Source organism: Myxocyprinus asiaticus, chromosome 33 (genome assembly GCF_019703515.2).
Source record: "Myxocyprinus asiaticus isolate MX2 ecotype Aquarium Trade chromosome 33, UBuf_Myxa_2, whole genome shotgun sequence".
NCBI classification, from domain to species: Eukaryota; Metazoa; Chordata; class Actinopteri; order Cypriniformes; family Catostomidae; genus Myxocyprinus; species Myxocyprinus asiaticus.
In genome coordinates, this window is record NC_059376.1 from 43673851 (window position 1) to 43691046 (window position 17196).

Consider the following 17196-nt stretch of genomic DNA (forward strand, 5'->3'; position numbering starts at 1 on the left):
CTGACCAGTTCAAGTGTGTGTGTGTGTGTGTGTGTGTGTGTGTGTGTTTTGCACGCTTGATAACTGGTAGTCTCACCCCTTCATGTCTGTGTGTGTTTCTGCATTGTGGCTATTTTTTTGATTTTATATAATAAATAATGAAAAGAAATCTCAGATTTTCCCATTCATTTCCTACGGCGGTCACTTTTGACCGGGAAAAGTACGTGTAACTTTTTTTTTCTACCACTTGATCGAATCAACTCCAATTTCTTTGTGTGTGTTCAGATATCAAATGGATGAAAAGCCACCAAGTCTCGTACCCGTCAAATAAAGGAAACCTGTTTTATTAAAGATTCAATATTGCATGAGGGTTAATAAACCTTCAATAAACACAAACACTAAAGAAATGTCAGAGGGGAGATTTGTGAACTCTGATGTCACTGCAGTACTGAATGTGCTGAAAGAAGATCTGCTGGTGACTGTCACCACATCTGATATCTGGATAATTTGCTAAAGTTGGCCAGCGTCTGTCTTTTCTAATCTTATCTTCTTGTCAGTGACATCATGAACTTCAGTATGAGACAGAAAGCCAAAGTCAATAGCAGGCTTTATGCAGAGACTCAAAATTCACTGTTCAACTGCACAGTTTTGTGTTGTCAAGCAAATCAAATTAAGGCCAATAGTTTTCTTTTAGTGTTTAGTTTTTTCCAGTTTAAAAATGATCTGTTATCTTTGTGGTTACATTTTACAATAAGGTTCACTTTGTTAATATTAGTAAATGCATTAGGTATTGAACTAACAAATGATCAATATAGTTTAACAGCATTTATTAATATATATTAAATGTTTATGAAAATACTATTGTTCATTGTTAGCTCACACTGCATTAACTAATGTAAGAGTATACAACTTTTCATTTAAAAAAATGATTAGTATATGTTGAAGTGTTGTTAAAGTATTGTTCCGTAGCGTTGATAACTAATTATTCTACAGAATACAGCCTTATTTGAAAGTGTTACCATCATTGTTTTATTATTACATTAATCATTTATTTCTTGTATTGTTTGTCTGATATTGGTCTTATTATCAGAATGCTATAAGCTACTTAAACTGTGAAATTAAGTAGGTAATAAGTAATACATTTCTATATTCTCTCTGTTAAACCTCGCTCTTGAATGCTTTGATTTTCATTCTATAAATTCAAGAGCACAGTGTGTGTGAAACAACCCACAGTCTCTCAAAACAAATGACATAATGCCAAAGAGCAACTTCTCCCATCCAAGCATGTACGGATGTTATAAATAAAGAATATACTGTACTTATAATGCGCTTTTTATAATGTGGGTTTGGGCCATTTCTTCTCTTAAACAAGGAGCTTCAAGTCTATTTTCAGGACCTCGATCAGGGCCAGTATTTTGTCTTACTGAGACATACAGTATTTCCACTTGAAAATAAAAGTCATTGTTGAATTTGATCTGTTGTGTAAGTCTTTATCACAGAATAACCCAGATAGGGTGAACATGTCCCACTTATTACACCTATGTATCACCATAATAAAGTACCTATTTCAAAGTGTTATACTATTATATAAATTAGAAAAGTTCAACTGTACATTGTATTACAGCACGGTTTTGTGTCCTTCCTTAATAAACAAGTAACTGGAGCTTCACTAGAACACTGTTTCCAGTTAAAGCTGAAGTTAATGTGGTTAAGAAATTTACCATAAGATAACTGGGTTCAGAGGTTAACACACCTAATCCTCTTTTACATGTGTGGGTTTATTTGATATCAAACGATGCAGTGAAGTGTATTTTATAACAGTGACTCACTGTAACTGATGTCTTGATCAGCGTTAGTGTCTTATAACATACAGTAATTACATGCGGCTGAGAGATCTGAAGACTAAAATAGAGCTCAAGCTGGTGCTGCTGGTTAAGACCAACGGATCAAGATGAATCATGCCTAGAAGGAAACAAATGTCAGACATGTGTGATCAGCTTTGTATCACTCCCAGATTCTCCACATACACATACATATACAGTATCTGGCCTTGTGTGAAAGGGCAAGAACACAAGCGGGTGTTAATGTGATGTAATGTGGCTGAACAATTTATCAAATCAAACACAGCTGCTCATGGACGGTAGACGTTTGGAGTCTCTACTGAAACTGAAGGAGTCTGTATTCTTATAGACAGAGGATTAAATTTATATTTATTAATTTTAGCAGACGCTTTTATCCAATGAGAATAATGCAACAAAAGTTATTTATGTTAAGTAGATGGACAGTAACACAAGAAATGCTGGAATACAAAGTTTAAAGTTGCCCAGAAAAGCACAAACTAAAACTAATATTGATTTGACTGTATTTAGAAAGATATACGTATATCGATTTGAGCAATGTTACAGAAATCAAGGCAATGTGATGCAAGATTTTTGAGTTCTCTCAACAACTGTCTCAATAACTGTCCTCAGTAATGTTGCTTTCTTCAGTCAGTTTAAATTGGTTTGTTTACTAAATGCAACAATTCTTGTTGAGAGAACTTCTAATTTCTTGTTCAGCCAACTATCAATTCACAATACGAGAATTTACATTTTGTCACCATTTCAATCTTATATATGATTTAAAATGACTTTTACATTGTTAACAGTGGAAACAACAAACACATACACACACAAACACACACACTCACGCACACTCACGCACACACACACACACACACACACACAGACACTCACACACACACAAACACACACACTCACACACACACACACACACACACACACACTCACACACACACACACACACACACACACACACACACACACACTCACACACACACACACACACTCACACACACTCACACACACACACACACACTCACACACACACACACACTCACACACACACACACACACTCACACACACACACACACACACACACACACACACTCACACACACACACACACTCACACACACACACACACACACAAAACAATAACGGCATAATTTATTCTTTTATCAATGCATTCTGAAATCTTGTAAATGAGCAGCATTGTTCAAAATGAATCTCTTTTAGGATAGCTGGGACAACATTTGGGGTAATATTGTTGGTCTAACGTGTTTTTATGTTGATGCAAAGAATTCACATTTCGTAGTGTCTGTCACTCAAAACCCCCCATAGGAATGATTAAATGCAGTTTCAGTTTTTACAGTGTATGTATGGAATTTCATATGACAAATGATATTGTCATCATAACATTTTAAGTGAAATATGTTGAATTGAAAAATGTCTTTGTACTTGGTATGCATCTCGAACGTGACTGCTATGTGCATTTTTCATTTCCATTTTTGATTTGTAACTAGTAGCTCCTAATAAACATGCCAAAAAAAAAAAAAAATTCTGAGCAAATAGTTTTCCTAAAAATGTATGTCCACATATGTGGACAGCGGGACTAAGTTGTGAAATTTTAAATAATACCAAGTTATAGAAAGTCAGATTGTTTTCATCAAATAGTTTATTATGTGTCCAGGAGTGTTGATTATTCATGTTTTACAGACATTACAGCTGATTTTCTATAAAGCTGAATAATTAATTCAGATTTAAAGTAATGTTCAGCATCATCCAATCACTGCCAATCATGTTAAAATAAAATGATACATTATAAATTCTGAATCTATGTACTGATTATCATTGTCACATGTCTGTCAAACATGTTGAGTGATCCAAACATCATCTGCAGCCTGAAACTGAACTTTTGATCAGATTTTAGGAGTGAATGCACTTAACTGCATAGAGAGCCATAGGATGCTCCCTTGCTCCCTATTTAGTGAATGACTTAACCTCCAGTGTGCTGTCTGTCTGCACTGGTCTTTGCATGAATACATTTATTCTCAATGTGATGCACAGTTAATATATAGCAATGCATTTACTAATGTTAATGAATAGAACCGTATTGTACAGTGATAACAAAATAAAATATAACAACATTTATATTAAAATGATATGAAATGACTCACAGATGAGTTCATGTTGAACATGTTTTTTTCAACTTTTGAGGGAATAAAGTTCCATTTTCCACATATGTGGACATCATGTTTATTGGCGCGCTGACGCATGAAAAATGTGTGGATTTTTTAAAGCAGCATATCAAATGAAACTAGAGACTCTACTCTTTACAACCAAACAGATTTCAATTAAAAAACTTAAAGAGGTTTCTTACCAGAGGCACTTTTGTTGGCGCTGCGCCCGTAGAAGCAGCTTCACTGGAAATCAACGTCATGCTGTTGTGTCACATGACTCAGTGCGCCAGAAGTTTAACCCGTACATGACAGTGTAGAGTCTTGTGAACAATATTCAGTCAGTTTTAATTAATTTAAATTGTGTTGCATATAGCAAAGCCAAAGTACAACGTCCACACATGTGGATGCGGGGTCTCACGAGGTTAGAGCTGACATGAACAAAACCTGATGATCATGTTTTACAGCACAATTTGAAAATGTTTCAAAGAGCATCTTGTGTGATTCAATCAGACCATCTGTACAAACATGTTCACATGATCAATGGCACTCATTTACATCACCTAAAAATCTGAAACATTTCTTCTTCATTTTACAGCATAACATTTCTTTGTTCCTAAAATGTTTATTCCCAGCTTTAAATGTTTAAACGTTGTTCGAGTTGTCTTCAGACGTTTCTCGTTCTTCTTACCTCTGTCTGAACTTGTAAGTGAAGTCTTCGGGATGCCGGACAGGCTCTGAGACATGTGTTTTCATGTGTCTGTCACTGGACAATTAGAGAGGTTATTTTTGATGTGTTGCATGTGATGGTCCTTCACAATGTGTGCCAGATGCTTTCCACCTTAAAAATACATTCTTTACATAATGGAAGCAACTTTTTTCTTGTTTTCCTTACAGCAGGTGAGTGTATCAAGTGTGAAGGATGTTCTTGACACGGATCTCGCAGTCAAAACCCTCCTACACAAGGCTGTCTAGTCATGAATCTTGTGCTGTAGATGTGAATATGATACTCGTACTGACAGCAGTTGTTTGCAGTAACAAAATCCCAGTCATTAGTTTGCAATGTTCACAGTTTTAGTTGTCCAAACAGCTCCTTTTGGACATGATTCAAGCAGCATTAGAAGCTTCCAGCAGTCTTTACAGTCTAAAGACATCACTGAGCTTGATGTGTTTGAAAAGAGGAAAGTCTGAAACATTGCTCTGAACCGCCATCCATCTGGACGTTATGAGCTGCAGTTCTGCCACAGAACAGAAGAAAAGACTCGATTCTCAAAGCCAGAGATGTGAAATGTCCTGAACGTTGAAGTGGAGCGCACAAACATCATTAGAGGTGTTGATGACACATCAGTCAAACTTAAATAAAGACGTGCTGGATCTGTGAGGTCAGTCACATTCATGTCACTCACTGGACGGATGATGCGTTTTAAAGTTACAGTACATTAGTATAAGATTGTTTGCTTTTACTTACCCGAATTTACTCTCCAGAATCAGGTACATTTATTGAAAACATACATATAATATTGTTTTAGATTTTCACATCATGTTAATTGTGTATTCTTGAGCAGATGCTTAAGGTTTTTGCAGCTTAAACAGGTCAGTCTGATTTATGATGTGTGATTTGCATTTGAATCTCAGAGCCATCTGGATATGATCTGTTATGGTTAGTGTAACCAGATTTAACTAGCGATGTCAACCCCTCCACTTCTGTGTTCTCTTAGCAGGAAATGAGTGCCGCTCTCATTCATGAAAAATTATTTATCAAGACGTTCTGGGAGCAGAAGATTGTCAATCACAATCACATGACAGAAGTCGAGGAGCAGAGAATGAAGAGAAGCGCGCTCACAAAGTAAGAGCCTAAAATGGCACTTAATTAATCTGAAACTATTATTAAAGGAATATTCTGGGTTCAGTACAAGTTAAACTTTATCTACAGCATTTGTGGCATAATGTTGATTACCACTTCTCTTTAAAAAAGCACAAATGTGTGTTCCAGTGAGACACTTACAATGGAAGTCAATGAGGTCAATCTGTAAACATTAAAATACTCACTGTTTCAAAAGTATAGACACAAGACATAAACAATATGTGTGTTAACATGATTTTACTGTGATTAAATCACTTACTAACCACATCTGTGGAAAGTTATAGACAATTTTACAACTTCATTGCCGTGATGATGTAACACAACCTTAAAAATGACTATTTAAAGAACTTTACAGCTCAAATAACACACAAGTTTTAACAGAAAAATTAATGTAAGTGCTTTTATAAAATTAAAATTATAACTTTAAACCCTCCAAAAATGGACCCCATTGACCTCCATTGTAAGAGTCTCACTGGAACCTCTATTTATTTCATTTGGTTAAACATTATACAATTCAATTTGATTGAATTTTGTTATTAACTTGAAATGTGTAAATCTTAAAAATAGGCTAAAATATTTTTTGGAGTGTAAAAATATCTACATTTATTAATTTAGCAGATGCTTTTATACAACGCTTGAGGAATACAGCAAAAGGGTTATGCCTATATATATATATATATATATATATATATAATTAAATTGATGATTATGCATTGAGTTTTCTATATTTGGCAAATATGGATATATGCCAATAAATGTGATTAATTAATCAGCATATCATGAAATTAATTTTATTTAAAATTATCTATTGACAGCCCTACATTTTTGGTTTATATGTCAGAAAGTCAGTCAGACGCTTTAGTCAGAAAAGTCCTTGTTTTAATCATTTGCAAATGTCCTTAATTTATGTAAAGTCAATAACTGCAGCTCTTGCACGGCAGCAGTTTTTATAATCCTCAAATTCTGCTGTTTATTCTAACTCGCTGGAGTAAATGTAATTCTACAATTAAATCAAACATCCAGACTCCACTCAAACGTTGTCTTGTTGATCCTTTCAGTCTTAGTTGTGTTGTCGATTTTGTAACCTTTATAGTTTTTAGGAAATTTCAGATTCAGGTTTTAAAATCTCCGTTTGACTTACACTTCGAGTGCTGAACATTTTCTCAGTTTCTTTCTGGTGACCATGTGTGTTTGATGATGTGCATGAATTGCTGAGTGGTACAGTGATTTGTCGAATATTTCAATGTGCTGTAATCATGTTATTTCAGGCTGCATGATGAATGGCTCCAGAGGCTGGAGACTCGCACAAAACATCTGAAGAATTTTGGCGACAACCGCGGCCCAAAGTCAACAACTGCCTGACGAAGCAATCACACTGATCTGATGCCACAGACGTGTACTGTACGCCACATGAGCTCAATAAACAGAGATTTGACTCATCTCAGTTTGATTCTCTTTTATTTAACTTTAGGACTGTTTAATCCTTCATTAACACAGATGGAAATATACTGTAATAGTTCTTAAGAATGAAAGCCCATCCTGCAGCGTGCAGTCATGCGGTGTGATTCTGTAATGAACAGGTGTTGTGAAGGACATGAGCACTGGCATTTCACAGCCTGTTACAGTCCTGTCAAACACTCATCCTACATGCTAGCTCAATACACTTACAACACTGGCATCTCACAGATGTGCTGAAAGATGCGGCCACACGACCTGTGAATGCATTTCATTAAAACATAATCCATCAAGAACATTTAACTGAAAATAAACAGTGGTCAGTGGTCATAAAATATTGCAAATATCATCTGGCACTCAAATGAAATGGTAAAGTCCATCAGGTGCCACTGAGCAACTCAAAGTATTCATTATGAATATACTGACACGTCACATCTTTTATTCTTCACCCGAGTCCAACAAAAAAGACAAACTATTCATCCATTATTCGAAGGGGAACCAATATCATGGTCATCTGGGTCTTGAGGAGTCACTCCGTCTCGAACCTTTTGGGAAACCAACGCTCTCGAATCATCTACTTCTTCTTCTTCTTTCCTTTCTTTCCTCCTTCTCCCTGCTGTGCTCCTGTGTCTGCTCCACCGCTCTTCTGCATTCTGCTCTTCAGTTTGGGAATCATTTCTGCCACATAAAACATCACATCTTTCCCTACACAGAAAGAGAAAAGCGACGTTATTTCAAAGTAATAAAACTTTGATGCATTTAAGAAGTTGTAGAAAATTTCAGAGGATTCAAAACATGCCACCATTTTTTTTTCTATACATGTGTAACAGAAAATGCTCTTAATGTCAACGGTACTTACTAGATGTGAATTTGTCTTGGCACAAACTCCCATCTTCGAGTTTCAGTTGAACTCTCACTCGTCCTCTGAACTGAGCATCTCTGTTCCATTCCCGTGGGTACATCTTTACACTCTTTACAAAGGATACATCAGGATCATTAGGTTATTTAGCACAAAATAAACAAACCACTGCACATGGTGCAGGAGAAATACATGTCATACTGCTGGTTTATTTATGATCACGGATTTTCTGATTTACATCATTCTATCTTGAGTTTCTGTAACCTTACATTGCTTTTCTCTTTAGTTTGATTCATTATATCACTTTGCATCTGTCTTCCAAATATGAATCATGTTTTACTGCTGTTATTGATGTTTTAAGCTGATAACAGCTAATAAAGATGAGGGTTGTATGTCATGTATGAAAACAGGATGACATTCTTAACATCTGAGATGGCATATTGTGCTTTTCCACCATGAGTTCTTGCACATCTGCCACTTCCTAGATGTACATTTATAATGTCAGTTTTCAGGTCTTAGTTCTTGAAACTTGTTACAATATCTGTTCTGTGCTTTGTTTAACAAATGCTGATCAAATGTCTAGTTTCATAGTTGACATATGCACTTCAAATATTATAAAACCCTGTCCAACAATAATATAAAAGGAACACATACTGTATATATACTGCATGTATATATACACCAATCAGCCACAACATTAAAACCACATGCCTAATATTGTGTAGGTCCCGCTCGTGCCACCAAAACAGCGCCAACCTGTGTCTCAGAATAGCACCAACAATCATCCATGCGATTATCTAATCAGCCAATCGTGTGGCAGCAGTGCAGTGCATAAAATCATGCAGATGTGGGTCAGGAGCTTCAGTTAATGTTCACATCAACCATAAGAATGGGGAAAAATGTGATCTCAGTGATTTTGGAGCATGGCATGATTGTTGGTGCTAGATGGGCTGGTTTGAGTATTTCTGAGATTTTCACACACAACAGTCTCTAGAATTTACTCAGAATGGTGCCAAAAACAAAAAACATCCAGTGAGCGGCAGTTCTGTGGATGGAAACGTCTTGTTGATGAGAGAGGTCAACAGAGAATGGCCAGACTGGTTTGAACTGATAAAGTCTATGGTAACTCAGATAACCACTCTGTACAATTGTAGCTAAGAAGAATATCATCTCTGAATGCTGTTCTGAGATGCGGGTTGGCGCTGTTTTGGCAGCACGAGGGGGACCTACACAATATTAGACAGGTGCTTTTAATGTTGTGGCTAATCGGTGTATATAAACCCCTTGAGTTTTGCACCTGGAAATTCTCGACCTCGCTCGCTATTCTCTTGCTCTCTGAATTGCATTCCAGATATTATCTGTATTGACTGAATTTAAACTTTAATCCTTCATGTTATTCCTATTTCTCTGCTGATTTCACACGCATCAGCACGTATAAACTAACAGTCACACCTCTACTTCAACATTCAATCCAGCAGCTGTGAGCACATCACGGATCTCAGCACACGACGGATTCTCCACACCCTGAATAAACACATCACAGTCAGTTCAACGATATAAACACAAACACACACTCATATTAATAGCCATTATACAGTTGTGCTCAAAAGTTTGCATACCCTTGGAGAATTGGTAATATATGTACCATTTTTAAAGAAAACAGGCAAAACACATTTCTTTTATTTCTTATGGGATTCATATTCAACTGTAGGTTATAACAGAATGGCACAATCATAAAACAAAACATGGCAACAAAGAAAAAACTTAAATGACCCCTGTTCAAAAGTCTGCATACCCTTAGTTCTTAATACTGTGTATTGCACCCCTTTAGCATCAATGACAGCGTGAAGTCTTTTGTAATAGTTGTCTATGAGGCCCCAAATTCTTGCAGGTGGTATAGCTGCCCATTCGTCTTGGCAAAATGCCTCCAGGTCATGCAAAGTCTTTGGTCGTCTTGCATGAACCGCACGTTTGAGATCTCCCCAGAGTGGCTCGATGATATTAAGGTCAGGAGACTGTGATGGCCACTCCAGAACCTTCACCTTTTTCTGCTGTAACCACTGGAGGGTCAACTTGGCCTTGTGCTTAGGGTCATTGTCATGCTGGAAAGTCCAAGAGCGTCCCATGCGCAGCTTTCGTGCAGAAGAATGCAAATTGTCTGCCAGTATTTTCTGATAACATGCTGCATTCATCCTGCCATCAATTCTCACAAGATTCCCTGTGCCTTTAGAGCTCACACACCCCCAAAACATCAGTGAGCCACCACCATGCTTCACAGTGGGGATGGTATTCTTTTCACTATAGGCCTTGTTGACCCCTCTCCAAACATAGCGCTTATGGTTGTGACCATAAAGCTCTATTTTGGTCTCGTCACTCCAAATTACAGTGTGCCAGAAGCTGTGAGGCGTGTCAAGGTGTTGTCATTTGTGGCATTGGTGCAGTAAAGGCTTCTTTCTGGCAACTCGACCATGCAGCTAATTTTTGTTCAAGTATCGTCGTATTGTGCTCCTTGAAACAACCACACCGTCTTTTTCCAGAGCAGCCTGTATTTCTCCTGAGGTTACCTGTGGGTTTTTCTTTGTATCCTGAACAATTCTTCTGGCAGTTGTGGCTGAAATCTTTCTTGGTCTACCTGACCTTGGCTTGGTATCAAGAGATCCCCGAATTTTCCACTTCTTAATAAGTGATTGAACAGTACTGACTGGCATTTTCAAGGCTTTGGATATCTTTTTATATCCTTTTCCATCTTTATAAAGTTCCATTACCTTGTTACGCAGGTCTTTTGACAGTTCTTTTCTGCTCCCCATGGCTCAGTATCTAGCCTGCTCCGTGCATCCACGTGAGAGCTAACAAACTCATTGACTATTTATACACAGACACTAATTGCAATTTAAAAAGCCACAGGTGTGGGAAATTAACCTTTAATTGCCATTTAAACCTGTGTGTGTCACCTTGTGTGTCTGTAACAAGGCCAAACATTCAAGGGTGTGTAAACTTTTGATCAAGGCCATTTGGGTGATTTCTGTTATCATTATGATTTAAAAAGGAGCCAAACAACTATGTGATGATAAATGGCTTCATATGATCACTATCCTTAAATAAAAGACAGTTTTTTGCATGATCAGTCATATTTTCAAAATCAATGCCAAAATTTCACAATTTCTGCCAGGGTATGCAAACTTTTGAACACAACTGTAAATAATCATATCAGTAATTCTCACCTTCTCGACAGGTATTCTCCTGCCTTCTGCTAATGTCTTTTTACTGTTGATGTACGCTGGATATATACACAGAAACCTAATGATAGATACAAATTAATCAAACTCGCCTTTACAGAAAAATACTGTGGCGTTACCATGATACAGTGTTGGTATCTGATGCTAATAACATGGTATTTTGTTATATACTATGGTCAGTGTTGGTTAAGTGACTTAAAAAAAAGTAATTAATTACTAACTACTAATTACATCTTCTACCATGTAATTACATTACTGTACGAATTACTCTGAAAAGTAATTGCATTACTAATTACTAATTACTTTCTAAAACCCTGATCAACCTCAACCAGATGAACAATACAAGGATAGACATGAAACTGTTCTTTTAATTCTTTCAAATAAATCATATAAAATCAAATAAATTACTCATGAACTGGCCAAAGAATTTAAGGGGGCAGCATTAAATTAGAAAACATATATTTTAACATTAGACGTTAAATTCACTATTGTTTTATATAGAATTGTAGTCTGTAGTCTATACAGTATTTAACGCAATTACAAATAAATTACAGAAGAATTAAGGGTAATTCCGTACTTTTTCCTTTGAAAAAAGTAATCTAATTACAGTAATTAATTACTTAATAATTACGCCAAACAGTTACTATGGTAACAGAATGATTCACATGATCATATTCACGTACCATGGTATTTACATAATACTAAAGGGTGCTTCATGAGATTACCGTGGTATAATGATGGAAACAGATGATATTTTGATATATACCATGGTATTTAATGATTACCAAATTCAAACATCATTGCATTAGCATACTTCTCCAAAGCGCTTCCTAAATTCATGGTACATGTACAAAAACACGGTAATATCATATGTACAATTACTTTATTTACTTGAGTAGTGTCTGTGCAGACACATAAAATAATGTGAGATTTTAAGTGAGTCACTTTAGCTGCAGCACAATAAATGTGTTCCTCAGCATTAAACTGCATTAATAATTGATCCAAGTGAGCGTTACGATACTGACCTCTCTCTAGCCGCTGGATTGGTGGTTAAATGCGCCATATTTCAGATTAGATTCGAGTTTCATTCGTGTTTTTTTCACACGTGTGAAATTATGAGTTGTTTCTTTCATCACATCCGGCTGTGAGTGGGCGTGTTCTTCGTCAGCGGTGACGTCACAGCGCCGCCAATCAGGCCGGAAGTGCATTAGCAACATGAAGCTTGTTTACATTTAACACTAAGGAATGAAAACGTGATTATAATAAAGATTGTGGAAATATGACTCGGGAGATGAAGGTGAGTTAGAGATAGAAGTGTTTATAAATCAAACTTGTGTGTACATTTCCTGCTAGCAAACTGGTAAATAACATTTATAAATGTGCTGTTTATTAGAAATTATATAAAGTATTAGCGTATACAAGTTATGGTATTAATAATATTACATTTCAGCTGATTTCAAGTATAATAGTTTATGTAAAAAGAGTAAAGAGTTCTTTATAATTTTACATAAACTCAGTTATTATTATTAGTAGTAGTAGTAGTAGTAGTATTTAACCCTTGTGCGTCAATTTAAAAAAAGTTCCTTAGAGGACAAAAATGTCTGTGTCAAAAACTGCCATAATAATATTATATATTAATATTATTTTCCACTTTCAATGAGTTAACATTTTTAACCAACTTCAGTCCTGATCATAACTACCAAATATTCATTCATTTCAGGATTTTAACCCTTTAAATTCCAGTTTGTTTACATAATGCCACTGTCACACATTTCTCAATACACACATACAAAACACACTCTGACATCCATACCAACACACACACACAATTTTAGCTGCATCATTTATTCAATTGGCCTGCAGTGCTCTATAATACAGCAAACAGAAAATAGGAAAAAAGCATGTATTTGCTCCATAGGCAAAACATGAGAAAAATGGCGCCATCTGGTGGAAAATGTTTAAAATGTACATTTTGATGGGGTCGTGGGTAGCTCAGCGAGTATTGACGCTGACTACCACCCCTGGAGTCGCGAGTTCGAATCCAGGGCGTGCTGAGTGACTCCAGTCAGGTCTCCTAAGCAACCAAATTGGCCCGGTTGCTAGGGAGGGTAGAGTCACATGGGGTAACCTCCTCATGGTCACAATTAAGGGTTCTCGTTCTCAATGGGGCGTGTGGTAAGTTGTGTGTGGATCCCGGAGCGTAGCATGAGTCTCCACATGCTGTGAGTCTCCGCGGTGTCATGCACAATGAGTCACGTGATAAGATGCGCAGATTGACGGTCTCAGAAGCGGAGGCAACTGAGACTTGTCCTCCGCCACCCGGATTGAGGTGAGTACCCGCACCACCACGAGGACCTACTAAGTAGTGGGAATTGGGCGTTCCAAATTGGCAGAAAAGGGGAGAAAAATAAAAATGTAAATTTTGAAGCCAGGGCTCCGGAATGAAAGCATAATATCATAGAATTCATGATTTTATGCTTTAATGGCACTGGGATCAAATATTGCAGTTTTAATGGGTTTCAATGGGGACATTTTTGTCCTGAAGGTCCTGAGTGTAACTATTTTGTGTACACAGTGTATTATAGATGTATTATAGGAACTGAGCTTGAAATATCAAAATTCCCCCCAAAATACACACCTTTGGCCAAATTTATGCCATTGGCATTAACACGGCCAAAATGATCGAAAAAACAAAAATGAAAAAGACAAAAATGTCCTGAAGGTCGCACAAGGGTTAATCGACAATAGTCATTTTCTCATGTCCCCAAGCTGCATTTTAAAATTCTTTGGTAAATGTAAGTGCAAAAATACTCACATTTATATATATTTTTTGTCTATGGTTAAATTATCCTAATAACTTCAGTTTTTCTTTCTTTCTAGTTGTTGTTTAATTTAATAATGATAATAGAGTTTTTCCCACCCCGTCATTCTCATGTCCACCCTGTTATTCAGGAGTTTTTTTAACTACACTTCTGTAATATTTTGTGTTTCTTAAGCAAATTTTGGGTGTAAATTAATAAATAATGGAAGGCAAAGTTACTGTATTTTAATTTAAAATTCTAATCGTGTTATTTTAGAAGTAAAAAGTGAAATCATGAAATTTAAGAAATAGACACATTATGTGAAATAACACAAAAAAAGAAACAGTTTTTGAATATTTATATATATACATATAAAACAATGATGTTTCATTTATCAAAAGTTTAAAAGCCCAAATGTCACAGAACTGTAGGAATGACCCATGTAATGTGATTGCATGTTGTGTTTGTTGTGTGTCATAAGGATGTGAGTGTGTATTTCAGCGGTGTGTTGGAGGTCTCAGATGTTCTGCTCATCACACACAAACTTCTCGAGGAGTTTCCCTGCAGAATTCTGCCTGAATTCAAACCCTGGTACCCATCAACATCCGACACCAACAAACCCATTAAACCCAGAAAGCCTCCACCGCTGGTCTCCTCTGAAGATCTCGAGAACATCACACGCTATCTGGAGGAACCACAGAACGCTTCAAACACCAAACACAAGAGCAAACCTGAAGAGACCTGGAAAAGAAAGTCACCGAGCAGCCCTGAGACGAGCGCCAGAGATCAGTGTGTGAGTGAACCGAAGAAGTTCAAACGCTCATGGTGTGTCATTACCAACAGAAGCACACCGCTGAAGATCACACACTCGTTCTCATGGCTGTTCCGGAAGACTGTCGAGAAACACAGACTGCATCTTTACCAGAGAGTCAAATGGGTCGTGTGTGAAGTGAACTGTGTAGTGCACACTATGGAGGCTGTTTGGCTTGATCTGAACCGAGCGATCAGACACTCCAGACTGCCCACATGCAATGCCAACTTTCAGAGAGAGTTGGCACAGATTTGGGTGTACTGTGACGTCTTTTACTGTGAATACATCGGGAATTTCTTGAAACAAGAATTCCAGCTCTCAGGACAGATTAGTTTAACAGTTCATAAACTTGGAGACATTATTAAGTTATAGATTTGGAGCTTGTTCTGTTTAAAAGTGTAAATGATCTTTTTTAATTATAGTTTGTGATATGCATTTTAACCCTGGATTAAATGGTGCTGCTGTTTGTTTCACAACTGTCTCTGTCCTGCTTGATTGAGAATTCATTTATAGTGATAGACCGATATAACGGCCAGGCTGATTAATCGGCAGATATTTGGCCATTTCGCGATTACACAGAGCAATTATAACAGTGTTTGCTGGGCCAATTAACAGAACCATTCAAAAAATAATTTTCTTACTGAGTATTTTTGTCTTATTTTCTGGTAAAAATATCGAAACTTCCTAAAAAAGAAAAATGTACTTTAGTAGCAGAATGTGTAATTTTCAGATAAATCTAACAAAAGTTTGTGGGGTTTATGCTTAATAAAAATAACAAACGATTTTCCAATGGGGTCATTTTTAAACATAAAAACCCCCCCAAAAATTAATTTTTATTCGTACCGCATTGGCAAATTGTTTTTTCTTGTTACAAGCATATACAGTTATGTTATTAAATTTAGTTAATTGTTAAATAAGGTTAAAGGGTTCATGGAAGTCAATGGGGTCAATCTGTAAACATTAAAATACTCACTGTTTCAAAAGTATAGACACAAGACATAAACAATATGTGTGTTAACATGATTTTACTGTGATTAAATCACTTACTAACCACATCTGTGTGAAGTTATAGGCAATTTTACTACTGCGTTGCCATGACGACATAACGCCTAAAACGACCATAAAAATGAGGATTTAAAGAACTTTACAGCTCAAATAATACACATTTACAGCTCTAAAAATTGACCCCATTGACTTCTATTGTAAGTGTCTCACTGGAACACACATTTGTGCTTTTTTAAAGAAAAGGAGGAACGAGTCGAAATTAATTTTTGTGGTGATCAGTATAATGACACAAATGCTGTCGACTGAGCTGAACTTGTATTGAACCCAGAATATTCTTTAAGTACACTGTAAACCCTAAAGTTGTCATTACTTGAAATATTAAGTTGTCTTAATGGTTGTTAGAATTCATAGAGGATTTAGCTCTTTGTTAGTATTATTTATATTGTTTTATTGCAAATAGATGTTTTCATATGATGTCACCATTAGGTTGATCAAAGTCCCATTTGGTCAAGTTGGACGTTGTTAACATTACCACAGTTCTCCTTGTGCATGTGCAACTGAACTACAGATATAAATGCATTTCTGTGGAGAAATATTAAATAACTGATCTAGAATCAGTTATCATCTTTAATTGAGATGTGCTATTGTTTGTTCTAAAATTTAATCAATTCAATTAAAATGATTAACAACAGTAGGAAAAACAATATTTAAATAGAAAATCTGAGTTAAGTCTACTTGCACCTAGTTAACTTATATAGTTAAATGAATTCTGTATGTACAGCAAGTTAATTGAACTTAAATACTTATGTTTTGGGAGACCCCATTACTCAATGGAATTGAGGGAACGAGTTTACTCAGTCAAATGAGTGCAATGAGCTTAATAGGTTTTTCGGTGTAATGTTTTTCTTTTTTAAGAAAGTTTAGATATTTGTACCGTAAAAAAAAGACAAAAATATTCGGTAAGAATTCTCTTGCAATGAAGTTTTATGTTCCCCTTGTGTCAGTTCAAACATCTACCAATAGATTTGCCAATTATTATTATTTTTTTCAAGTTTAAGTGAATTTGACTAAATATTATACACTGTAAATATGTTTTTGTTTTCACTTTAGAAATTTGATGCACATTTAATTTGCTGTTGTATAATTGCCATATAAATCGGCATTTACA

The 17196-nt window shown here is 36.1% G+C and overlaps 2 protein-coding genes across 2 annotated transcripts; one reads left to right on the forward strand and one right to left on the reverse strand.

The window, feature by feature from the left end:
* Positions 1 to 7302: 7302 nt before the first annotated feature.
* On the reverse strand, positions 7303 to 12570 carry srp19 (signal recognition particle 19). Its single transcript, XM_051668572.1, has 5 exons — positions 12437 to 12570; positions 11397 to 11472; positions 9628 to 9699; positions 8176 to 8287; positions 7303 to 8021 (listed from the first exon to the last, which is right to left on the reverse strand). Exons 1-5 carry the CDS (start codon positions 12472 to 12474, stop codon positions 7891 to 7893), a joined length of 429 nt encoding a protein of 142 aa, XP_051524532.1. The 5' UTR covers positions 12475 to 12570; the 3' UTR covers positions 7303 to 7890.
* A 16-nt stretch (positions 12571 to 12586) lies between these two features.
* Positions 12587 to 15641, forward strand: LOC127423885 (shieldin complex subunit 3-like). Its single transcript, XM_051668556.1, has 2 exons — positions 12587 to 12708; positions 14694 to 15641. Exons 1-2 carry the CDS (start codon positions 12691 to 12693, stop codon positions 15393 to 15395), a joined length of 720 nt encoding a protein of 239 aa, XP_051524516.1. The 5' UTR covers positions 12587 to 12690; the 3' UTR covers positions 15396 to 15641.
* The last annotated feature ends 1555 nt before the right edge of the window (positions 15642 to 17196 follow it).

What these genes read in the sequence shown, in the direction of transcription:
- srp19 (XM_051668572.1), bottom strand. Translation starts at nt 12,474, where the DNA reads ATGGCGCATTTAACCACCAATCCAGCGGCTAGAGAGAG. An exon ending in GGAGAATACCTGTCGAGAAG is followed by an intron (nt 9,700 to 11,396) that starts GTGAGAATTACT and finishes GTGTTTATTCAG; the next exon opens with GGTGTGGAGAATCCGTCGTG. An exon ending in GATTGAATGTTGAAGTAGAG is followed by an intron (nt 8,288 to 9,627) that starts GTGTGACTGTTA and finishes TCCTTTGTAAAG; the next exon opens with AGTGTAAAGATGTACCCACG.